A 24,969-nucleotide genomic window follows, 5' to 3' on the forward strand; every position below is an offset into this window, starting at 1 on the left:
TAGGGCGACTGTATTTTCGGCGCAAGCGACCTCTGATAATGCCGATCGCGCTTTTATCGCCCTTTATAAAGACCAGCCTATCTGCTACCGTTAGTCCATTACCCTTGATTGCTGCTACTGAAGGTGAAGGTGCTGCAGAATGCGTGCATTACTGTCGGTTTGTGTTTTGTTTTGCGTGCTGTCTGTGGAGTTAGGTAAGAAGAAATTGTGTGAAGTGTATCTCAGTGAATCGTTTGGAAAATCCCACTATCATCTTCGAACATCTTATTGCAGCCTATGCCGGCGCACTCTCCAGCAGGGATGTTGACAATCACGAGTGGCACATAGCGGCGGACGAGAATGGCAACATGCGGCTGGTGTCCTACGCCGTACCCTACCAGCTGGACGGTGAAAAACCGAAGCGAGATTTTGTCCCAGAGCGGGACACGCGCTTCCTCCTGTACACTGCCTCCAATCCGGAGGTACCGCATGTACTCCGGAACGGTGACATTGCCTCGATCCAGAGCTCTCCCTTCAACCCCAACAACCCAACGCGCATGATCATTCACGGGTGGCTCGGTACGCAGGATTCCGAGATCAATCGGCTGACCCGATCGGCCCTCTTCTTCGGCGGTAACTACAACGTGATCTACGTCGACTGGAGCGTTGGTTCGTTGGATGAGTTCTATCCGAACTCGCGTCAGCTGGTGTACGCGGTCGCTGCGGCCGCCTCCAACATGCTGGACTACCTCGCCCGATATGGTCAGCTAAACAAGCGTGACGTGGTAGTTGTGGGACACAGTCTGGGTGCTCACGTTGCTGGTAACGTTGGAAAGTGGCAATCGGGTGCTATCCCTACTATTGTCGGGCTGGACCCGGCCTTGCCATTCTTTGCCGGCGATGCTCCCGACAGGATTATGGCATCGGATGCGGATTACGTCGAGATCATCCACACGAACGGTGGTGTGTTGGGCTTTATGGAACCGATCGGTGACGCTGACTTCTATCCCAACTATGGACGTGTTCAGCCGGGCTGTGGGGTCGATGTGGGAGGTGGCTGTGCCCATGCGCGGGCAGTTCACTTCTACGTGGAGTCGATTCTTTCTAGGCATGGATTCGTTGGACAGCAGTGTCAATCGTTCCAGAACATACGGGATGGTACGTGTGCACAGACGGGCGTTTCATCTCGCATGGGCGGTGAGCCACCGAATGCCAAGGGTGCCCCGGAAGGTATCTTCTTCCTGCAGACGGCCAACAGTTTCCCCTTTGCCGTCGGGTGTTAGTGATATTGACGATCCGTCTAAATAAGTTTACACAGAGACACGGGCGGCTTTTACAGCAATAGAGCACAGTTTTTGTTTACTAGTTCGTAAGAAGATTAATGTAAATTTCCGCACATAAAGCGAAATTGTAATCTAGTATTATGACATGTCTACCTCGCGTCACGTAATTATCGCACGCCATTTATTTACCGATCGCGAGATAAAACAACCCGCTCATCTTCGCTTTGTAGATATCGTTCAGATCACCGCCCATGACCGCCCGCACACCGTCACAACCGTCATTAACGCTACCCGTCTCGCAGCGGTGCCCCACGTACAGCGGCACCCTACTCACCGTGAGCGTTCGCCGGAAGTACTCGACCGCTCGATTGTGGCTGCAGGTGTTCGTCAGACAGCCGGGCTGCGATTGGCCACCGTTGGGATAGAAATCGGCCTGCCCCAGTGCATCCCGATGGCCGAGCACCCCCTTGTTGGTGTGTATTACCTCCACGTACTCGGCGTCCAGCGCATCCACACGCTCTGAGGGCTGATCGCCCGCAAACAGTGGTCCCGCTGGGTCGAGCGCTATGATGGCGGCCAGTTTGGGCACGGCTTGAAACTGTTTCCCCGTCAGACCGGCAATGTGCGCTCCCAGGCTGTGGCCGACGAGCACAATCTGGGCCGGATGTTGGCCGGCCTGAAGCAGTAGTGCTATCTGGGCCGCAATCACACCAGCAACCGCTCCCACACGTAACCGCGCTGCAAGATACACTATCGTACCGGCACCAGCTGACCAGTCGATGCCGATAACATTGTGCGCACCTTTCGCCAGATACGCACCGGCAAGCCCACGGACCGCGTCCGACGTCCAGTCGTTGAGCCAACCGTGGATGAGAATGCGCGTTGGATTGCGAGGATTAAAGCTGGAGTTCCGCAACGCGGCCAGATCGTTTAACTTTAACTCTTCGCGATGCGTGGTTCCGTTGCCGGACGGCGACACCGTCCAGAGAAAGAAACGCGTGCCAGACTTTGCGTCAAACCGTAGCGAACTGGCGAGTAGCCTTTGGTGTTGCAGTTCCGTCTGGTTTAAGCACTCGAACGTTTCGATGTTCTTGGGAACGGCAGTTCTATCGGTACCACACGGAGGGACATCACACAAAACCGCACTGGTCAGTAGCAGCAGCAGCAGTAGTGATAGTTGAACGATGCACGGCTTCATGATCGATCGGTCGTTGCAGTCTGAGTGCGCTCACCGTGCTGGATGTAGCGCAGTGCCGGGAGCTTGTTTTTAAGCCTCATCAACTCTTCTCACACTCTCTCGTGCGTTGATTGAGCAGTGATTCAATAAAAAGCGCCTCGCGCTTATTGCTATAGTTGTCATAAGCAATTATCTCAAGTGCCGATGGTATTACATTTCCGTGTTTTCCTAAATCCCACCCAGCTGGAGTGGGTTCCATTAATATATTTGCTACACGTTTCCGTTTGTCCGTACGCGTACGGTACTACGGCAGGGAGGCAAGATAAGCGAAAGTTTTGTAAGGCACATTGCATACTGCCGCCGTGTCACAATGCAGATTGTAAGACGGTGGTAAGACTATTTAACGTTCGCGCACGTGTAACTCACGGCACTCATATGAGCCGGGTCTGGATTAATCGTAACCTTCGTGGGACTACGGGGGACTTTTGCGCTTAGCACTGTTGATAGTGTGTATGTACATAAACATTAACAACTGATTACTTTGCATTAGTAAGGGATTCTGGTATTGGCTATGTAATCTACGCCAGTTTATAGTTTATCGACCTAAGTCTGTCAGTCGGTCAAATGTGGCACTTCAGTTTGCTGGATTTTCGAAGCAAACGTGCAGATCAAATAACTTACAGTACATGTTACAGGATGTTCAAGGGTTCTCAAAGTTTTGGGACACTTTGTTGACCCTTGCTTGTTGGAAATGGACTTAATGTGTTGGGAATTTGACTCTATAGCACCATTTTTGGGCAATGTCCACTAGGAATTTCTATGAAGCTTGTCCAAAAAGGGTGCCATAGAGTCCAGTTCACTTGGTATAAGAAAGAGTCAAGGAAGTGTCCCACAACTATGAGAACCCATGAAAACTCTTTGAGGAAATGGGCAAGACTTCATAGCATTCGATTTAGCGAAGGTAATAGAATTTTGAAGATATCTTGACAAAGCTTGAATGCTCTAGGAAGATAATTCTTCAAGATGCTCGATCTTTCGGTGAAGGTTTGAGCACCCGATCTCCAACATGTAATGATTCACCCGATCCATCCAAAGAATTTATACATATTTATTGGCAAAAAAAGAAAAGGCGAAGACTGTGTATTTCTTATAGGAAAACATATTCAAACGAAGGCATACAACTTACTGGGTCAATCGCCTGTAAGTGAGAGCCTGTGACGTTGATCTCGCCGTTCGCTCGCTTTCCACTCGCGCTCTCACAGCAGGGGTGCTTGCGCATGAAAGGCTGAAAGAAAGAGTTGGTTCGCCGCATTACTGTCTCCATAACATTCACCAGTCGACAAAACACTGAAATGTTTGTGTTTCTTCTCCACAACTTCATACTAGAACATACCACCAGGCATTGTCCAGATGTGTCGATCATTTGTCCAAGAAGAAACATCCAGCGTATTTGCATCATCTGCAGGGAATTTCTTAATGATAATTTTGAGACATCGAAGGTTACAACCTCGTTCGTCTCTTTAATTCTAAATCTTATTTTCAAATCTGTGATTACTCTTTGAAAAACATTTCCTTCTTGCTTTTGCCGCATCTTTTTTACACTCGATTACTAAACTTGGGATTATTTAGGACTCATTTCCGTAGATTTACACAGTGGTTATCGTACTTCGATGTATATCGCATGTCACATATATATATCACATCACAGTGTGTCGTTGAAGTTCTTGAAGGACTATCAGAACGCTTGAAGTAATTTGAGGCCTTTTTTGAGCCGTTATAACCCTTAACTACAACCGATTCAATAAAGCAGAGCTACTCTACTATCTCCAGAATGTTAGCGTGTTGCTTAATACACCGATTTTAGATAAATCCTCTAGTAAACATTTGATCTTCGTCGAATTCGAACAAACGAGACTTAACAATCTTCAAAATATTTTTTATAACGGGCATATTATTGAATCGTTCGAGTTGACTACTGTACCACGGGACCCCCCCAAGCCGAATATTCATCATATGCAACGCGGTAGACTGAAAAACGTGGTATACTAATTTGCTCCCCGGCTCTCAAAAAGATCCTCAAACTTTGTATACTTTATTTCCCGACGGCTGCCTACAGAAATACAGAGTTGTTCTGTGCAACCTCCCAATGGATCACGATGCGTATCGTGTTCTGCACAATTAGCTAATGACGCAAAAGGTCTATCACGGTGTTAAATCTCGTCGAAATAATGGAACTGTAGCTGTAACTGATAAAAGTGCACGCATGAGCTTAAAGTGAATGGCGCATGGGCTAAATAATTCGCATTTGGAAAATCATACGATTAGCGATATACCACTTAAGCGATAAAAAAGGAATATCTTATCAAAACCCTCCCCTGCGAGTTCAGCTTTGGGAATACTGTACTACAGGAGCATAAAGGCTTTCTGGCGCGATAAGATTAACACCATGTATGCACATTACTTTCCTTCTAGATCATTTCTCACGGTTTGATTAACGGACAGTGTGAGAGCTCGTGGGAAAATCATAACTTTCTGTGGGCTACGCATATAAAAATGAGCGACCATTTTGGGGAGCCTTTCAGTAGCTGGGAATTCGCCCAAAATGAAGGTATTCGCGATATTCAGCATTTGCTTGGCAATCGGTAGGTAATTCCCAAAGTTTTGCACTTCTTATACTAATGTCGAGTACTTATCTGCTTTAGCCGCTGCCCTGCCTCTCAATGAAGAGGTTGGTCCGGAGCATATTCCTGAGCCTTACGGTGAGGATGGCTCGGAACTAATTCCGGAGCCCTACGGAGAGGATGGTGCGGAGCTTGTCCCAGAGCCCTACGGCGAAGACGGCCCCGAGCATATTCCTGAACCCTACGGAGAGGATGGCTCGGAACTAATTCCGGAGCCGTACGGAGAGGACGGTTCTGAGCTTATCCCAGAGCCCTACGGCGAAGATGGCCCAGAACATATTCCCGAACCTTATGGAGAAGACGGTTCTGAGCTTATCCCAGAGCCCTACGGCGAAGATGGCCCAGAGCATATTCCCGAACCTTATGGAGAGGACGGTTCTGAGCTTATCCCAGAGCCCTACGGCGAAGATGGTTCTGAGCTTATCCCAGAGCCCTATGGCGAAGATGGTTCCGAGCTTATTCCTGAACCCTATGGCGAAGATGGTTCCGAGCTTATTCCTGAGCCATACAAGAAGGCTGCCCTTGAGGAGCAGGGTTACGAGTCGAACTGGCAGCTTGTCCCCGACGGTGATGGTCGTCTTCATCTGGTGAACACCGATCCCTTCAACCTGGGCAGCCAGGATGAGCCGGCTCCGCTGTTCAACGCTGATACCGATGTTATCTTCACGCTTTTCACGCGTAACAACCGCAACAGTGGACATCGCATCACTCCCGGAAATGCTGGCACCCTTGGACCGCACTGGAACGGTGGTCGTCAGACGCGCTTCGTCATCCACGGCTGGAACAACAACGGAGGATCGGAAGTGAACGTTCTCATTCGCAACGCCTACCTGGATCGTGCCGACATCAACGTGATCATCGTTGACTGGGGTGTGGGTGCTCAGAACCCGAACTACGTCACGTCCCGCAATCACATCAACGCAGTCGGTCTTACCGTGGCTCGATTCATCGATTTCTTGAACCAGAGCGGAGGCTTGGCGTTCAACAACGTGTACGTCACTGGACACAGCTTGGGAGGACACACGGCCGGTATTGTTGGCAAGCGTGTGACCCGCGGCCGTCTGAACACGGTTGTTGCCTTGGATCCTGCCCTGCCGCTATTCTCCATCAACGACCCTGCTAACCGTGTGGCGCCGGGAGATGCCAACTACGTCGAGGTCATCCACACAAACGGAGGACTGCTGGGCTTCGATCTGCCGATTGGTCTGGCTGATTTCTACCCGAACGGAGGCCGTAGCCAGCCGGGATGTGGAGTAGATTTGGCGGGTACCTGTGCTCACGGACGTGCCTTCCAGTTCTTCGCCGAGTCGGTCCGTACGGCTCAGAGCGGATTTAACTCCATCCGTTGCGGTAACTACGATCAGATCTTGAACAACAACTGCGTGTCGTCGGGCGCTAACGCTCGCATGGGTGGTGAGCCGTCCAACATTGGCCGTGGTGTGAATGGTGTGTTCTTCCTCACCACCAATGCCAACAGCCCGTTCGCACGAGGTTAACCAGTGATATTCTGAAAATAAAGACTATTGGTAGTATTTAAGCTGAATAATTATCATTTGTGTTACGTTCTATGTCTCTTTAATTTTAAGTTGACTAGAAATAGATTGCATACCCAATTTTTGACAGAAAGGCATGCCCAACAGGCATACGACTTGACAGTGCTACCTTAATACCTGCCTAATTGAACAAAAAACTCGCCCGATACGTCGTCATAATTATGATTTATCAAATCACAAGTAAAACGATATCCGTAAACAGGGGGTTTCATTTTATTTCTGCACAATAATCGTAATTCTTATCGGATCTTCGGACGGCCTATCGGACCACACTGCCAGCTCTATTGCGGTTTATGGTCCTCCAAAAATAACTCCAATTCTTCATCGATGCGATTAGATTAGTACACTATAGAGGGAGGTTTAGAGCTTTTTTTCGAAAAATCTATCGCACGTCACTGGCGTTTCGAATCCTTTCGACTTCATATAAAAACGAACCTGAAGGCCATTTTTCTTTAGTCAGCGGGGAAGTACCGACCCATGATGAAGCTTTTCGCATTGCTGATCTTGTGCGTAGCGGCAGGTAAGTGCTGATCATACTGTAGTAGTAAAACGTTATTTTATTGTTGTTTCTACTTCCACAACAGCTACTGCCCTTCCTCTTAATGAGGAGGTAGGCCCCGAGCATATTCCTGAACCGTACGGTGAGGATGGCCCGGAGCATATTCCTGAGCCTTATGGGGAGGATGACCCGGAGCATATTCCGGAGCCCTACGAAGAGGTTGGTCAAGAGCACATTCCCAACGAAGAACAGGGTTACGAGTCGAACTGGCAGCTTGTCCCCGATGGTGATGGTCGTCTGCATCTGGTGAACACCGATCCCTTCAACCTGGGCAGCCAGGATGAGCCGGCACCGCTGTTCAACGCTGATACCGATACGATTTTCCTGCTGTTCACGCGTAACAACCGCAACAGTGGACATCGCATCACTCCCGGAAATGCTGGCACGCTTGGACCGCACTGGAACGGTGGTCGTCAGACGCGTTTCATTATCCACGGCTGGAACAACAACGGAGGATCGGAAGTGAACGTGGCTATCCGCAACGCTTACCTGGACCGTGCCGACATTAACGTGATCGTCGTTGACTGGGGTGGCGGTGCGCAGAACCCGAACTACGTCACGTCCCGCAATCACATCAATGCTGTGGGAGCTGCTGTCGCTCGTTTCATCGATTTCTTGAACCAGAGCGGAGGTATGTCGTTTAACAACGTGTACGTCACTGGACACAGTTTGGGAGGACACACGGCCGGTATTGTTGGCAAGCGTGTGACCCGCGGCCGTCTGAACACGGTTGTTGCCTTGGATCCTGCCCTGCCGCTATTCTCCATCAACGATCCTGGAAATCGTGTTGCATCGGGAGACGCTAACTACGTTGAGGTTATCCACACGAACGGAGGCCTGCTGGGTTTCGATCTGCCGCTTGGTCAGGCTGATTTCTACCCGAACGGAGGTCGCAGCCAGCCGGGTTGCGGTGTGGATTTGGCGGGTACCTGTGCCCATAGCCGTGCTCATCAGTTCTTCGCCGAGTCGGTCCGTCCGGCTCAGAGCGGATTTAACTCCATCCGTTGCGGTAACTACGATCAGATCTTGAACAACAACTGCGTGTCGTCGGGCGCTAACGCTCGCATGGGTGGTGAGCCGTCCAACATTGGCCGTGGTGTGAATGGTGTGTACTTCCTCACCACCAATGCCAACAGCCCGTTTGCACGGGGTTAACCAGTGATATTGCAAATCAATAAAGTCGAACATTTTTCAATAATTTTTTACCTTTAAATTTTACATTTCAATTTATTTTTTAGTACAACAATCACAATAGATATATTATACAAACAAATACGAACAAATTATAGTTTTAAATTGAAAAACGTATGAAATTTGAAAGACATGGATCGATCCACGATAATTATCGATCATCTATGAACAGTTTTTCAAACTTGATCATTACGGCAACAATCTAAGTAGTCCAGGTGACCTTATTCAACACGCTTAATAGGTTTAGTGCATAAAGGACAGTTAGTCTTGATTAAGAAATATCGCTATCCCAATGAACATTAGAACCCATTTCAGGTGCATGCATGTCAATGCATAAGATCAAGCTCAATGCATAGCACACAAAAGAACAAGTTCAAATAATTTTGTACATTTTGTATTAAATAAATAATATTAAAGTATATTATTACAGCGATTGAAATGAATAAAGACAAAAAACTACGTTCAGAAAATATCCTACAGTTTATATTCAAATATCATTCTCTATCTATCCTCTTGCAAATGGCGCTCCATCATTCGTGGTAAGGAAGTACACACCGGTAACACCGCGTCCATAGTTCGAAGGCTCACCACCCATGTTCGCGTCCGGTCCACTTGGCGTACAGTTGCCCTCGACAACCTCCTGCATACTGGCGCATCTCGTAGCACGGAACGGCACCGAGCTAGTGATGGACTCTGCATAGTAAGCGGGCGCACGTCCATGAGCACAGCCACCGGCAATGTCCGTTCCACAACCAGGTTGCGTACGTCCACCGTTCGGTGTGAACGTGGCCTGTCCCATCGGCGTACTGCTACCCAGCAAACCACCATTGGTCATGATCATCTCCACATACCGTCCATCGGCCGGGGAAACGGCATCCGGCTGTCCAAGAGAAAACAGTGGCCCAGCCGGATCGAGTGCAATAATCGTGTTCACACGCCCATTCTGGCCCTTTCCGGCATTGCCGGCAACGTGCGCACCCAGACTGAACCCAATCACGTATATATTGTCCGTGGAAGCACCGGCAGCAACCAGCTGATCGATAAACGAAGCTACCGCCGCACCTGCCGGTCCGACAGCATTGCGAGCCGCAATGTAGTTCGGGTTCACAGCACCAGCACTCCAGTCGACGCTGATCATGTTGTAGTCACCGATGCTGAGATACCGATCGCGGATGTTCGTGTTCATGCCATCATTTCCGTTGCTGTTCCAGCCGTGAATGGTGAAGCGGGTCGGATGGGCCGGGTTAAAGTTGGACGCAGCAATAGAGCCGGCATTGCCAAACTCCAGCACCTGCGGTGTGGTTGGATTCGAGCGGGTAAACAGCCGGAAGATCAGGTCCTGCTCTGGGACAAAGTTTGGAACGAACGAGTCGTCGGGCAGAGCGTACGGGTTGGTATTGACGAGATGCAGCCTGCCATCGCTGTCCGGTACGAGATGCCAGTTGGAGTGATCCACCGGGAGGGACGCAACGAAAAGCAGCTGCGTAGCAAGCAGTACAAACGCTGCACGAACCATGGTTGTTGTCCAAACAAAGTCAGTGGTTAAACACGGTGAAAACAACTGTTTAAGTGGATGAAATGGGTCAACTCATTTTATAACCTAACCCATGGTGGGAGAGGTCAAGATATCACCAATATCATGAGAGATAGTGTAAATGCTGAAGGTGATAAAGCCTGGGGGTCCAGTCCAATGTTTTGCTCCTGATTTAGGTGGGAATTTCCAGCCCTCTTACTGACGTCATGATGATAGTTCAAATATACTGAGGGCTTTCGAGTAGAGTGGGACAACTTCTTCTTCTTTGACACGCTTAGACATCATAGTTGATCTAGACCTAACCTAATCTGACCATAATCAGATTACAAAACAAACTTTTAATTAATATTCGGTTTGCAAGAGTATCAGTTTTTTGTGTGGATGACGCGATCCTGGATCTAAATCGATCGACGTCTACTACTGCGACAACTGCGTCGCTAGACAAGGAACTAATTAATCTCTGTAGTCAAAATATTGTAAAGGATAACGCGAATTACTCGGGATTGCTTCGTTCCTAGTAGCGGAACTAGGAACTGATTCGAAGCAGTAACAGTATCAATTATTGGACTTGGACAGGTTTGCGATTAATTCCTTGAACAATCCAGGTACAGTTGTTGAATTAGAGTAAGTTCATTATCAGTTCTTATACTGTTGCGGTAGCAACGGGTAGGTTTGAGGCGATTTTTAAATTGCAACGGCTGAGTTGAGGAGATTTAAATTGCAACGCAATATTTCATTTGCAACGGCTAAGTTTGGATAGAAATTCGAAGCTATTGTAACTTATCGTATGAGAACGAGATCGCTGGCCTAAATAAACATACAATTGGAACGGCCCGTTTCTTGAGTTCATCGATAAGCATAAGCCACTCGACCAACGCGTAGGGTAATAAAAATATTTAGATCTGGTGCACCCCGTAGGAGGACAGAAATGCATGAAGAACGACCGGAGAAAAGAAAACATAAAGATTATAAACAAATTGTTGCATGCATTGCAAAAAAAGGGCCACGGTCAAGTGTTTGTAGGATCAATCTAGAAGGCGTAGACTTGAAGTATAAACAAATTGCTGCATGCATTGACAAAGAGGGCCACGGTACTTTCACACACTGGCACCAATACAATTAAACGACGTGTACGGACACGTTCAACACCATCAAAAATGTTAGCATATAAGAACCAATTTTGTCAAATAAACGAGCAGATCTAAGTTAGAAACGGAACGGAAAACGTCTCGATTTTCTTTGAACGTCTTGGCCTTTCCTAGGTTTTTTTTTTTTCCTTAGGTCTCATCCGGGTCCCTCTGCCCCCATCCGAAAAGTTATTTGAATGAATTGTGCCACTTTCGAAGCATAGGTTCCCACGAACCGCGAACACTAGCCGAAGGTTTAATGTACAATTTATTTTGGTAACTCCTTTCGGGCAGAAACCCATCTTTATATAAATTTGTTTTCGGTTGAATCTCAGGACATTGAAGGCCTTTCCTTCGCGTGGCCTGGCCCGAGTTCCGCCGACAACATATACCTTACGTCAGTGACAGTTCTTGGAACGGTTTGGGATCAGTTTTAGGATCGGTAAGGATTTTGAATTCCAGGTCCAGTTTTGTTTCAAGATAAGACGGATATGGGTTAGAGATCAGTTCCAAGACCAAATAAATTTCACAGACTGGTATGGGATCTGTAAAAGTGCCAGTCGACTACGGTTTCAGATTAGTTCCAGGAACAATATGGGTTCTGAAGTAGTTTTCTTAGATGTGTTCCTTGGGTTTAAGAAGTACGTGATAATTGCGTTGTCTTAAAAAATAATAATGTGCGCATCCTTCATCATATATATCACCCCCTTATTGCATACACACAAAGTTGAATTGCGTAGCCCTGTAACCAGTCCAGATGAACTGATATGTACTAAAAATAACTAAGAGAATAGTTTTCTGTTTGGCATTACGTCCTACGTGGTCATGTCGGCCTACACAGGCTTTCGAGGCTTAAGTCTTATTGTAATTGACATCTTTATTTTGGAAAGTTTTATCATTTTAAGGGGATAAGTTGTACAAGATATCCTACACAGTTCTGCTCAGGCCCATCTATATCATACGATGAGCCTTCAAGAGAGGCAATAATGACTGCATTCTTAAGCTAACGTTTGCAGTCGTTTGTTTATTGAAAAGGATTCTATTTACACACAGATTCGAAAACTATCTAACCCTGGGCAAACGGAGAGTTACCGTTGGTGGAGACGATGAACATGCCATTTACACCACGGCCCTGGTTCGACGGTTCACCACCCATGTTAGCATTGCCCGTTGGCGTACACTGTCCCGCCACAATCTCGCCATGGCTAGCGCAACGTGTCGCACGGAAACCAACAGTTGTCGAAACCGATTCCGCGTAAAGTTCGTGAGCGCGCGAGTGGGCACAGTTACCAGACACATCGATGCCACAGCCCGGCTGCGAGCGACCTCCGTTCGGGTAGAAGTTAGCATCCGACAGCGGCAGATCGAAACCCAGCAGACCGGCATTGGTGAAGACGGCTTCCGTGTACTGAGCGTCGCGCGGTGCCATAATATCCGAATCCGAAAGCGAGAACAGCGGTCCCGCCGGATCCAGACCGACGATCGTGTTCAGCTGCCCGTTCTGCATCTTGCCCGCATTGCCAGCCGCATGCGCACCCAAGCTATGTCCAATCAGGTAGATATTGTTGCGCGACGTTCCCGTGGCCGACACGAGCGTGTTAACCATGCGCGAAATAATGTCACCCACTGAAGCGACACGATTGCGGGCCGCAATGTAGTTGGCCGTCTGCGCTCCTGCACCCCAGTCCACGGCGATCACGTTGTAGTCTCCAACGCTGAGATAGTTCTGGCGGATGTTTGCATGCAGCCCGGACGTTTCGCCACCGTTCCAGCCGTGGATGGTGAAGCGCGTCGGGTGCGAGGCGACAAAGTTGGAGTTCTGCACCGAGGCCGGATTGTTCCACTGCAGGACTTGGCCGTGGGCCGGATTGCGGCGCGTGAACAGACGGAATATCACATCGGTCTCCGGGGTGAACAGGGGTTCGATTTCACTTTCGCCCTCCGGGATATCGTACGGATTGGTGTTGATCAAACGCAATCGGCCAGACTCGTCAGGAACCAGCTTCCAGCTGTCGGCAGCGTACGCTAAAAGCAAACGAAAATATTAGTACCAACCAGGTAAGAAGTTGACCGCCATTTCAGTCTATTACCTCCAAAGAGCTGTACTGCGAGCAATGCGCAAATAACAATCGCTGCCCTTGCCATGGTCGTTACCGTTGACCGTCACAGAGATCAAACTACATCAGCTAATCGATCGAAGCTTTTATACCGGTTCCGAATTTACTTATCACCACCGGGTAACTGCCACTAGCGCATTATTAATCGGTTATCGTACCACACGTCCCCTATGATATGAATTTGTGTTAATCTAGACGTCAGACGATTGGAATTGGTTTCGGTTTTAACATTGAACTGACCGCCAATCGTACGTAGAAGGATTCCACGCCTTATCGTGAAATACCTACCATACGACTGCATGTACGAATATCACGTGTCTCGTGGGTTTGCAGCTCGAGGAGTATGCATAAAGTACTAAGACCGATTAGTAGATAAGCTGGTTGTACTAAAAATACATCTTGCCTTCCCAAGAGACATTTGTACTAAATTTGTACTTAAAAACTGCTCAATTGGTATTCGGAATGTCTTCAACTTCATGCTACATTCATTTTGCTTTAGTGTTTGACGAAGGAAGAAGGCAAATGGCGCCGTTATTTTGTGAAAATTTGGTGTTTAGGTGTGAAAAGTCAGTTTTAAAGGGGTTGTTCTAAAACTCACTTAAAGTGAAGCCCTTCAAGATATGGTTGAGGAACTAATTTAAAGACACTTAGCTCCAAAGCTCCATGTTAATGCTCGCAAATGTCATCTGGGCTGGCTATGCAACTCGACGCACAAGCAGAAAGACCGATTGGTAGATAAGCAGTTTGTGCTAAAAAAGCCTATCCTACGCAAAAAGCTACCACACCCTCTCCGCTTTTCTTTTTTTTTCTCAACAGCATAGCTCAGAAAGCCAAAACAAGTTTATAAACTTCCTCCTCCTCGCATTTGTTTGCACACACAAATAACATTGTTGTTAGGTGCGAAATACGCACCGAAATTCCCTATCAATAAAACAATAAAAACACCTGCCCCCCAACAGAAGCTTATCACACATCCGTGCGACTGTCGCACGAGCGTATGTGCGCGAACCAATCGAAGCAGGCTGCAATTTTCATCAGCCGACAACAACACAGTAGCGCAGGACACCAATTGTCCAATTCGAACAGCTCCCACACCGCTTCCAAATTCCCAGTTTAATGTGCTGTGCGTTTCGACTCTCTCGAATCTACTACTAATCGGTGCAGGTGGTGATAAGGGGGCTCGTTCGTTGCCTTTTTTGTGTATACTTGCTTTCGTCTCCAATAGGACCTTGAGACGGGGAGGTGCGAACGCCAGCACTGGTGTGTTTTGAGGGTGCTATAAAACCGCCCTCCTAAACTACGGATTGCTGTCAGTCAGATTAAACCAGTCGACATCTGCTACCTGCTTCGAGATGTACAAGTACAGTGCCGTTCTGCTGCTGCTTGGGCTAGTGGCCGCTGGTAAGACGTTTAGGCTTGTTGGGAAACATTACGTTACTTACATCAGCTTCTTCCGCAGCTAGTGCCGCTTCCCTGTCCGCACCTGCCCCGGATAGCTGGATGCTAATCCCGGACGGCAATGGACGGTTACATCTGGCCAACCTGAACCCCTACAACATGGACGAAACCGTGCCGGAGCCTCACTTTACTGCCGCCACCGATACGATCTTCCGGCTCTACACCCGCAGCAACCGCGACACGCCACAGGTTGTGGGGCTGAACGATGCCGGTTCGCTGTCCGGCTCGTACTTCAATGCGGCCCATCCGACCCGCTTCATCATTCACGGCTGGAACAACGACGGCTTCTCGGAGGTGAACATGATCCTGAAGGATGCGTGGCTGGACCGGGGCGACTTTAACGTGTTCACCGTCGATTGGGGTGTCGGTGCGCAGACGATCAACTATCCGTTCGCTCGGGCACGTGTCGGTGCGGTCGGTAACGTGGTGTCGACGTTCATCAACTTCCTGCAGGCGAACACGGGCATCACGTTCGCCAGTGTCAGCATTGCGGGCCACAGTCTCGGGGCGCACGCGGCCGGCAATGCCGGTTTCTTCCAGTTCGGCCGTCTGAACACGATCTTCGGAATGGACCCCGCGCTGCCACTGTTCTCGCTGGACAGCAACGATCGCCTGACGCTGAACGATGCACAGTACGTGGAATCGATCCACACCAATGCGGGTCTGCTTGGGTTCGATCTGCCGCTGGGACAGGCGTCGTTCTACCCGAACGGTGGCCGTACCCAGCCCGGCTGTGGCGTTGACATTACTGGCGCCTGTGCGCACGGTCGTGCGTACGAGTTTTTGGCTGAGTCGATCGTGTCCGGTGGCTTCACGTCGGTTCGGTGCGGCTCGTACGACGAGATCCTTACCGGTAACTGCTCCGTGCAGGGTGCCAGCCGTCCGATGGGTGGCGAACCGTCCAACTTCGGCACCGGCACCGAGGGTGTGTTCACGCTCTCGACCCGTGCGGCGGCTCCATTCTCGCTGGGATAATCGAAAAGCAGGATTCACGGCCCACGCACGGCTTTTGTGTGTAATTGTAGAAATAAATAAGGCTTATATGTAAGCACGATTAATTATCAACATTTGACGTCAGTGCCTGTTTTTTGGTGTGCGTGTGTATGCCCGGTAGCTGCTTTGTCATACACCTCCCTCGAAGGCGTATTTTATTGCTTGATCCCTACGCAGCAGCAGCGCGGTGTACAACTTTCTGGAAGGGAACGCCAGCAAAGGATTAGATAGCGTGCGCTATCTACTTTGCAGCGCCGGATAATTCCCCCTACCGAACGGTCGATAAGCTGCGCCCCACGCCGAGTGGAACGGAACGTGCTCTTTCTCTGTCCTTTAAAAGCGTCCCCCGGGGGTCCGTACTGGTTTAGTCGTCGCAAACATGAAAGCAGCTACGGTGATACTAAGCGTTCTTGGGCTCGTCGCGCTGGGCAGTGCTGCCCCGGTCGAGAGCATCCACCCGTGGGCCCTGATTCCCGACGGTAACGGTAGGCTGCGTCTGATCAACGTTAACCCGTACGATGTCCCCAAGGGTGACAATGAGGTTGAGCCGCTGTTCGATCCGCTGACGGACGTTGTGTTCCGCCTGTACACCCGTCGCAATCCGGTCCATCCGCAAGTAATCCGCTGGAACGATGCGGGTTCCGTTTCCGGCAGCAACTTTAATCCGGCCCATCCGACGCGCTTCCTGATCCACGGCTTCCTGGAGGGAGAGGATGCCAGTCTGCACTGGGCCATCAAGGATCACTTCATCCGCGTCGGTGAGTTCAACATCGTGAACGTGGACTGGGGCGCGGGTTCGCAGACGATCAACTACATTGCCGCCCGCAACCGGGTGGGCGCTGTCGGGGAGGTGATTTCGCGCATGATCAACACCATCGTGTCCGCTACCGGTACGTCCCGCAACAACATCAACCTGATCGGCCACAGCTTGGGCGCGCACGTGGCGGCCAACGCCGGTAAGCACCAGAACGGGCAGCTGAACACCATCATCGGTTTGGACCCGGCCGGTCCGCTGTTCTCGAACGGGCAGGCCGATCTGTTCGGCGCCAACGATGCGCAGTACACGGAAGCCATCTTCACCAATGCCGGTCTGCTTGGGTTTGATCAGCCGCTGGCGCACGCCAACTTCTACCCGAACGGTGGCCGCTCGCAGCCGGGATGCATCCTTGATGTGGCCGGCATCTGTGCGCACAACCGGGTGAACAATTTCTACGCCGAGTCGGTTTCGTCGTCGGTTGGGTTCCGCTCGACGCGCTGTGCCAACCATGCCGAGATTCTGCAGGGCCGCTGTACCCCGAGCGGTGCAAACGCGAACATGGGCGGCGAGCCGTCGAACCGTGGACGTGGTGTGAATGGTGTGTACTTCCTCACCACCAACTCCAACTCGCCGTTCGCGCAGGGTTAGGGTTTTGCGCAAGCAAGGAGGTGGATTGATATTTTTCAATAAATATGTTAATGCATTTTGTAAATAGTAATTACGTTGAGTGAAAGTTTGGGAAAGAAAATTTGGAAATCATGAAGGGGCGAGTAGCGCACATCAACAAACCGTTACAACAAATTTCATTTGATGTCCTGCTCAATAAAATGTGTAACTGCTTACTTACTGCTTAAATTACAGCCGTGAGAGGTATTTTAAAAGCACTCGCCTTCAATTAGCACTAAAAACGTAGGAAACTAATATCGACACCGGTACAAGCAAACAATAACAACTTCACACATTTGAAAGCAAACGACGAATGGCGCAAGCAGCAGTTTGAATTGCATACATTTAGGCGCACTTGCAAGAAAACTCATATAAATGATTATTTTTTCAAGCAAACACTTTGAGCAAAGCGAAACAAATTCAAAAATTTAGTTCAATAAGTTTTCGTGCACAAGTATTGAGCAAAATTGAACAGTAATTATTTTGGAAAGTATAAAAAGAAGCCACACTTTTACTTGCAGAAAATTATTTTTTCTTTGAATCACGGTGAACAAAAAACACTATCATAGTGACTTTGTCCTGAGAAAGATGAACTGTAAAATTTTACGCTATTCCAAAAACATAATAATCTATTAAATCAGCTCCTTTTTGTTAATGTATCTAAAGCAAACAAAATAAATTAGACAAAAAAATATATATTTGTTTTATATTTTTTTACTTCATCCATCATCCAACACGGTTTCATATTTACACACCCTGCACACCGGGTCAAATGATGCTGCGTGATTTGCTCATTGTCCAACTTTGACAGCAGCGTGTTTGGAAGCTTCTGTTCATTCGAGCAATTCACTCGAGCTCCGTCATTGCAAAACATTCATTTCGAATCAGACCGCGAAGCCGAGTGGACGTACGTGCGTGTGCCTCGTGGAGTAAAGTTAACCGTAAACAGAGGAAAGCTAAACGGTAAAGCTGAATAGAGAAGTGTTTAAATTCGTTAAAATCATATTCAGAAAACTGTCGTGCGTGCAAGTGGAGCGATTTGGCTTGTGCATTTGTTTTTTTCCCACGGAAAGAGCGAATATCCAGAGTTCAAACACTTAAAACGGAGGTGCATTGTAAGTGTCAATTGTATTAAATATTTAAGTTGTTCAAGATTAAATGTTGTGCAATGCTTTTAATCTGTTTGATAAAAACTTCAAACTTCAAAAAGCCCACCTTCAAAATTGTTCGTGAGTTGTGCAAAAGATTCGATCCAATGTGATGCAAAATAGACGCCGGCTCCACGTTCCAATCATTCGGCGTCGGTAGGATTCGTGACGGCGCCGGTCTCTAACCGCTTCGTGCCCTCCCTCTGTGTCCATGTGTGTGTATTTGTGTTTGTATGTGTGTTTGCTTCCTTCCGGGTGTTGGCGCGCGCTCAGGACATTTAAAATCCAGCGGAAGGAAGGAAGGGCGGAAGAAACTGCTCCGTCACGCTCTCTGGTCCGAGGAGTACCCGACAGTCTCTCGCTTTCTCGCTCTTCGCACGCCTGCTTTACCATTGGGGGGGGAGTGTTGGTGCATGTGTGCGTGTGCGCGGGAGAAAAGCAGGATCCCCCTTTTCCACGTATAACACAAGAGGGTGTATTTGTGTGTGTGTGTGTGTGTGTGTGTGTGTGTGTGTGTGTGTGTGTGTGTGACTGGGGGTGGACTGCGGTGGATGGAAAGCAACCCCTAGCTTGCGCACCCCTCCACATACCCTTGCCGTGCGTCGTAAAATAGCGCCCATGATAGAGGGAGGACCAACGTGCCAGTGGCGCAAAAAAAAATCGATAGCAAGTTTGCAAAACTTTAGGACCATTCGTTTTGGTTCCGCTGCTCCTTGTTGCTTTACCCGCGGGCAAACGGTGTTGGTCCTCATCAAGTTGGCGTGCGTTTTTTTCGCCATCAAAGAAGCCAACATTTCGATGCCGATGTGTGTTGCAATCAAGGAGAAGAATGCGCTTTCCTGTCTTTGCTGTTCGCCTACTGTGACGGTTTGGTTGCGTTGCTTCTCTTTTTCTGCGTCGGTTTTGCTTCGCTGAATATACGCCAAAGATCACAACAATCGGACGATTAGAGAAGCGCTTCTGTTTTGGCGCATCGTTTGGCGTATTTTTTCGTTTTTTCTTTCTTCCGGCGAATTAACCTTCTTGGCCATTCTACGGTATCAAACCCTGTAAGCGATTTTGATGTCATGTTTCCAAAGGGAAGAAAAAGGTAGCGAGTAAAGAAAAAAAGTGTATAAAATCAAATGTTTCGAGCGGAAGAGCTTGAAAGCTTGATGCGACAGTTGGATTTCGGTACACAAAAAACGGTCGAAGGATATATTTTTTTTTTTTTTGTTGGAACTATGAAAGCACTTTTCACATATTCTTCATTAAATACACGAATGACCAAATACGCTCAAAATACATACGGAAGCGCAATTTAAATGAGAAATAAACTGGAAATATGTTTGTAGTAATTATTGCAATTTTAACGTTTAAAAATGAAAATGACCTTTTCAAACACTTTAAATGCCGAAATCACATTTACTTAGAAGTTGGTGTTTTTAACATTAAATTAATGAATATTGCAGCTAAGAATTGTTACACGAACAGATTTATAAGCCAAACTTGTAAACATAAGCAGATGAAAGAGATTTGTATTAGAAGCTTTTCCATGATACTTTGGGGCTAGTTCGTAGCTCAATATTTGCTGAACCTAGTTAAGGCTTTAATCTTTTCAGTTCGTAGAGAATTTTATTTTAATTATTGAAGCACATCTCGTCGTTCGTTGATGAAAAAACAAACAAACAAAATAAGTTGTTACAAAATAGACTAATTACTTTGTTCAGAGAAGCTTCACATAAAGATCGGCCTTCGAATGTGATAACATTCTCCGTTGCAACAGCATCATCCTCCAATTCACAACCCACCGCTAACGATCATAAAAGCATATGTCTCGCCAGTACGCCACCACACTTTACGCCGGCCGCCGTTTGCATTTCATCGTTAATTAACTCTAATCGAATCTAATGATAAGTAAGTTCTTTGGAGCATCATCTGCATTCTCGCTGCCCAGGAGGGGGGGGGGGGGAGGTTCGTTCAGCAGCAGCAGCACCGAGAAGCTCTCCGCCCGATAGTAGATAAATTGTGTACACACCACTTCCCTTATCGGGTGGTAATTAGTGCTTATGACACGCCGGAAGAGCGCAAGCATTTGGGGCCGAAAAAAGGGACAAAACCGCAGCATATAATGTCCTTTCAATGCTCGCCTGCCCAACCACTCTCTCCGGGTGGATGCTCTCCCTCGGTGCAAAATAGAATTGTAAGGAAAAGTTTTAACAAAAGTGCGGAAAACCGTCTTTAAAGCGAAGCTTCCCTCTTTGAAGTGGGTGAAATCATTTCTGGCTGGGGAGGGGCGACTGTACACAACACAAAGAGAGCACAAGAGGAAGCAACTAACACAAAGGGACGGGATGCTGCCGTACCTTCTTTAAACGCCCGCCGGAAAGTGAGACAGTAGCAGCTGGTGTGCCCGAAAACCCGTGCCCCAAAACGCGTGCTCGGTCGGTCCGGTCCGTTTTGAGCAAGCAGCAACACACTACCACATGGACTTTGCCATGGAAACAGCGATAGAACGTAGCAACACGCTCCAGCATATTTGCTCACTGCTAACCTCACGCAAACAAACAACGTGCGCGCGGCTTTCGCTGAAATTGTGCGGGCAGCAGGAGGGGGATCATCTTGCTGGAGACGCCAGGATGGCTGGGACGGTTGGGTTGTTCTTCTTTTTGTTACTTTTGCTCCACGCCCGAAGGACACACGGATCCGTACACGAGTCCAGCTCGCCCCAAACGTGCTTCGGGATGTATGTCGTCATCGGGATAAAACTCCTCCCGTTGCGCCTGTGTTGGTGTGGCCTTCGATCTTTGCACCGCGAGCTCAGGGTAGGCTGGAAGCAGTTTTTCTAGCAGCATAGCAGGCTGGGGCGACTAACATAAATAGCGCATTACTCACCGAAAACTCAGGCCGCCCTTGGGCGTCGGGAAACAGAGCGAGCAAGGATGTGTTGATGAGAGAAAGAGAGAAACTGTGTTCATCCTGAACGTGTGGTGATTTGTGGTGATGGGGCGGGAAAGGGAGCGTCGTTGGTTTGGGACAAAGGAAAACCCCGGGAAAACTGGTAGTCTCCCCCTTACCCTTACCCCCAGCAGTAACAGCAGCAGTGGTGAGTCATAAATTAAACTCGCAATAACTCCTTTCCCGTTTTTCTCCTTTCTCTTTCTCTCTGTGTGCAGGATATTTCGTACCTTTGGTACAGGATTTTTCCACAGGATTTGATTGGGAAGAAGAACAGGACCGGAGTGTCCAGTTTTGTTGTCTGCTTTTAGCGCGCGCACTGCTCTTGTGCATCCCCAACCGATTGTGATTGTGTGCGGAAATATTTTTACATTGAGTGAAATAATTCTTCCTGTGGTTTACAAGTGCAATTGTGCCTGTGTGTGTGTGTGTGTGTGTGTGTGCGTGTGTTCACGATTTGTTATTGTGAAGGTGTTAATTAAGCGCAAGCTGGAAAAAACGTGCTCGGTCGATGAGTTTCCCAGCAGAGTAAGAGTTTCGCCATCGAATTTGCAAGCGTGTTGGTGCAGCCAAGTGCAAAGTGAAACCCAATACCAAGTGTGTGTGTTTGTTTGTGTGCTGAAAGGAAAAGCGGTTTGCGAAAAGAGTGAGATTCAGAATTGTGAGGTTCCGTAGCGTCGTGTTTATCTTTTGCGGATAGAATTGTTTTAGGGGAGATGTACTCTTAAACCGTAGCAGCGAGGCCAAAAAGGATTAATTCGATCGATCCGGCACGTCGATATACTGGATGAGAAGAGCGGAAGTTCTAGAGTTTGAAGACAACAGACTGACTCCACACAATTCTCAGCATTTTTGGATATCCTTCTGGTAAGTACAATTTCAAACATTCCAATCATAAATTGTATTAAACTTGACGCAATAATACGGTTTTTTTTACCAAATAACTAAATATTTATCTCTTACGAAATTATGGTTCGGACGAGAAACAGATGCACGTCCGGTCTTGCAGGAACTGGCGCGTCTACCACTAGACTGTCAGGCCGTCCGTTGGAGCTAATAGTTATTTGGGTATTTAAAAAAGGAGCAATTCAGCACATTCAGTATTCAGATTTAATGTACATTTCGGAAATGAAGTCTAAGCGATGGTTTTATACATATCAACAGTTTAGGATATGTATAGCTTGTTTTGTTCTGACTGAGTAATGTTTTAGTTGGCGTTTAAAACTTTGAAACCTTGAATTACGTCAAATATTTCAAATTTACGCTTTATTTTTTCGTTATGTTTTTTTCTTCCTTTATCTTTACCCTTCGGCTCTGCACAATTGCACTGCAATTATTTCACTTCCTGAAGCGTATATCTGCCCAAAACAAAGCTCAGCATCCTATCCCTGGTATTAGAAACAGTGCGGATAGAGTGTAAGAGCATCCAGAGGAGGGGAAAAATGGCAAGAAAAGTAAGGAAATTCTCACAATAGTGTTTAACAAAAGAGCAGCTACAAATTGAAATGGCAATAATCACTCTGCCGCTGTGCTGCTGATGCTCGAACCGGCCGGGATCATATGCCACTCGACCGTATCAAATCCGTTTCCGGGCTTGCTTACGCTTTTCCCGGGGCATAAAAATCGGAGCATAACGGTGCGGCTTCGATAATTTTCAAGCGAGCAAAAAAGTTTCAATTGTATCGCGTACGATTGCGCTCGCTTAACACCTTTAAGCTGCCCTCGAGATCCGCAGAGAGATTGTTAAGAACGTTTTGGGAGGTAGTGAAGTTTACGTTTCCTTACCGTATTTTCCCAATCACGACCTTTTCCCTCTCCCGTTGGCTCCCGATAATGGTCGCTGGTAATGTGGGCAAAGCGTAATTTGCGGCACAACTCATTAAACACACATTTTTCGGGATGGGTTTGTGCTGTTGTTGTTGTTGTTGTGTGCGCCTGTGGTGGCCCGGTGGCACCAAATCCCCGTGGTTCTGAAAGTGGTCTAACAACCAACGTTCAATTTCGCACCAGATGGCGGCAAACCCTGAATCTGGAGCTGGGAGTTGTTTTTTCGTTTCTTTTCTTTCATTTGTTTGTGTACATTTATTTGCAGCCAAGCCTGCACTCCCGGAAACCCGCCCAGGTCTGAAATGAAATTCGAATTGGTTGGCATTATGCCTTTTCCTCATCCACACTGTTCGTTTGTGCGTTCGGTGTGGTTACCTTTAGCGTCCCAAAAAAAATCGAATTTCGGTATTACATCTTTATTTGAATAGCCAATCGAACTATTTGGACTGGACGTTCGAGTATTGGTGGGCTCTTGAACCCTCCGGTAGGGAACAACACACCCATCATCGATTTGGCACACCAAATGGGATCGTCTGGGAATGGCAAAATATTGGCATAGTTTTGTTTCTGTTCGTGCACCCGTCACAGGGGGAAATAAACATTCGAATATTTCTTTCTGAAAACGAAACAAAAGTAGCGAAAATTGAGTTTTCTTGGGTGAGGGAAATAAGAAGAAGAACAAAAGAAAAGGAAGGCAACTGTGTCATAGCTGTCATCAACAGTTCGTACCTTTCGAGGAGTGTTGTGGGTTGCGAGTTTTATTGAGAAAGGGAAAATAATAACGCACAGCGATCGATGGGGGTTGTAGTTCACCTAATTTTGGGCTAAGTTTGTTTCGCTTTTTTCCCCCATTTTCTGATTGGCTCTGCTATGGTTGAATATTTGGGTCAATTTGGGTGATATGCATTTGCTTCCGTGTCCTGTTTGGCAATGTGCCACTACTGTGGTGGTGTGTGCCCGATGTTTCATCGGAAAATATCAAGCTTGGAAGTAGATTTGCTTGGAAAATATTTTCTACGAAATTATGTTCACTCGATAGAACCGCTCAATGGTGTTTGTTTACAACGGCTTATCGCTTATGTGCAGAAACGCACCAGCAGCTAGATAGCGAAACAATTTTAATTACAGGATGCTGTCTCACCCTTCTGCAGGGTGTCAATTAACTTCACAAAACGATGCCTCTACACCTGCATTCCATTCGGTGCTGCATTTTTTCCCCTACGCTTATCTCTCCGTTTTCATTTAGCTTTTTGCTCCTCAGCAGGGAGGTAATTACTTTTCCCTTTTTTTGTCTGTACCAACGTGAAAGCCGTTCATTACCCGGGGAAAGCTCGGTGTATGTTCTAGCTATTGGTGCGAGAAAGCTAATAGGCAATAGAATAGCAAAGGGGAATGCGAAGGGGGGCCTCTGTGAAGAAGCTTCTACTAGCATCGCAAACCATCCAAAGCGAACCTCGAAACCGTTCGGAAAGCGTTATCGCGCATCGCGAGGAAGGGAACATAATACGGTAAAAACACAACTACGCTGTCTTGTGTATTTCTTTGCGTCTGTAAAACAAAACGAAAAAAAAATACACGCACATTAAACCCATCTTTATCACGGAAAGAAACTGGTTCTTGGGGAGGGGATGAATGCTGCCAGGATGGGTGTAGAATAAAGGGAATCAAAAGAAGGAAGCACTTTGAAGGTCTTTTGGAAGCCTTTCTCGGTGGAGCAGAGTAAGATAGAGAGCAACGATGTCCAACGTTAAATGTGTTCAAAAAGCACGTGAGAAAGAGAGTTAGCCACCAAAACAAGTAGACGAAAACAGACATACCTAAAAAACAAAACAGAGAACAACAAAACCTTCTTCACCAAAGCAAGAAGTTAATGATTTGCTTTCTTGGCTGGGCCCTGTTCGTGCAGACGCTTTGGTGAGCGCTTTGTTACCTTTTTGCCGTGTATTTTCTCCGGCGAGTTTGTTTTGATGACTCGTAATCGG

General features: G+C 47.7%; 7 protein-coding genes and 1 pseudogene across 8 annotated transcripts in view; 6 read left to right on the forward strand and 2 right to left on the reverse strand.

Annotated features, from left to right (window-relative positions):
- Positions 1–81: 81 nt before the first annotated feature.
- On the forward strand, positions 82–1,403 carry LOC120903396 (pancreatic lipase-related protein 2-like). Its single transcript, XM_040312808.1, has 2 exons — positions 82–194; positions 274–1,403. Exons 1-2 carry the CDS (start codon positions 140–142, stop codon positions 1,260–1,262), a joined length of 1,044 nt encoding a protein of 347 aa, XP_040168742.1. The 5' UTR covers positions 82–139; the 3' UTR covers positions 1,263–1,403.
- LOC120903397 (phospholipase A1 VesT1.02-like) lies at positions 1,311–2,541 on the reverse strand. The gene has a single exon (XM_040312810.1). It carries the CDS (start codon positions 2,458–2,460, stop codon positions 1,444–1,446), a length of 1,017 nt encoding a protein of 338 aa, XP_040168744.1. The 5' UTR covers positions 2,461–2,541; the 3' UTR covers positions 1,311–1,443.
- Positions 2,542–5,018: 2,477 nt separating this feature from the next.
- LOC120903394 (pancreatic lipase-related protein 2-like) lies at positions 5,019–6,667 on the forward strand. Its single transcript, XM_040312806.1, has 2 exons — positions 5,019–5,081; positions 5,142–6,667. The coding sequence occupies exons 1-2, from the start codon at positions 5,042–5,044 to the stop codon at positions 6,614–6,616; spliced, it is 1,515 nt and encodes a 504-aa protein (XP_040168740.1). The 5' UTR covers positions 5,019–5,041; the 3' UTR covers positions 6,617–6,667.
- Positions 6,668–7,140: 473 nt separating this feature from the next.
- LOC120903395 (phospholipase A1 VesT1.02-like) lies at positions 7,141–8,445 on the forward strand. Its single transcript, XM_040312807.1, has 2 exons — positions 7,141–7,193; positions 7,258–8,445. The coding sequence occupies exons 1-2, from the start codon at positions 7,151–7,153 to the stop codon at positions 8,385–8,387; spliced, it is 1,173 nt and encodes a 390-aa protein (XP_040168741.1). The 5' UTR covers positions 7,141–7,150; the 3' UTR covers positions 8,388–8,445.
- Positions 8,446–8,892: 447 nt separating this feature from the next.
- On the reverse strand, positions 8,893–13,392 carry LOC120903398 (annotated as a pseudogene).
- Positions 13,393–14,212: 820 nt separating this feature from the next.
- LOC120904249 (pancreatic triacylglycerol lipase-like) lies at positions 14,213–15,728 on the forward strand. The gene is made up of 2 exons (XM_040314111.1): positions 14,213–14,602; positions 14,661–15,728. The coding sequence occupies exons 1-2, from the start codon at positions 14,554–14,556 to the stop codon at positions 15,632–15,634; spliced, it is 1,023 nt and encodes a 340-aa protein (XP_040170045.1). The 5' UTR covers positions 14,213–14,553; the 3' UTR covers positions 15,635–15,728.
- A 270-nt stretch (positions 15,729–15,998) lies between these two features.
- LOC120901970 (pancreatic triacylglycerol lipase-like) lies at positions 15,999–17,127 on the forward strand. The gene has a single exon (XM_040310365.1). The coding sequence runs from the start codon at positions 16,032–16,034 to the stop codon at positions 17,055–17,057; it is 1,026 nt and encodes a 341-aa protein (XP_040166299.1). The 5' UTR covers positions 15,999–16,031; the 3' UTR covers positions 17,058–17,127.
- Positions 17,128–17,946: 819 nt separating this feature from the next.
- The window catches only part of LOC120900511 (protein unzipped), a 63,080-nt gene continuing 56,057 nt past the window's right edge, over positions 17,947–24,969 (forward strand). Inside the window, exons 1-2 of one of the 2 annotated variants that reach the window (XM_040307599.1) lie at positions 17,947–18,190; positions 21,379–22,027. The gene's annotated coding sequence lies outside the window, so the exon portion shown is untranslated. The remainder of the gene's footprint in view (positions 18,191–21,378; positions 22,028–24,969) is intronic. The other variant, XM_040307601.1, reaches the window with a different exon arrangement.

This window comes from Anopheles arabiensis, chromosome 3 (genome assembly GCF_016920715.1).
Source record: "Anopheles arabiensis isolate DONGOLA chromosome 3, AaraD3, whole genome shotgun sequence".
Classification (NCBI taxonomy): domain Eukaryota; kingdom Metazoa; phylum Arthropoda; class Insecta; order Diptera; family Culicidae; genus Anopheles; species Anopheles arabiensis.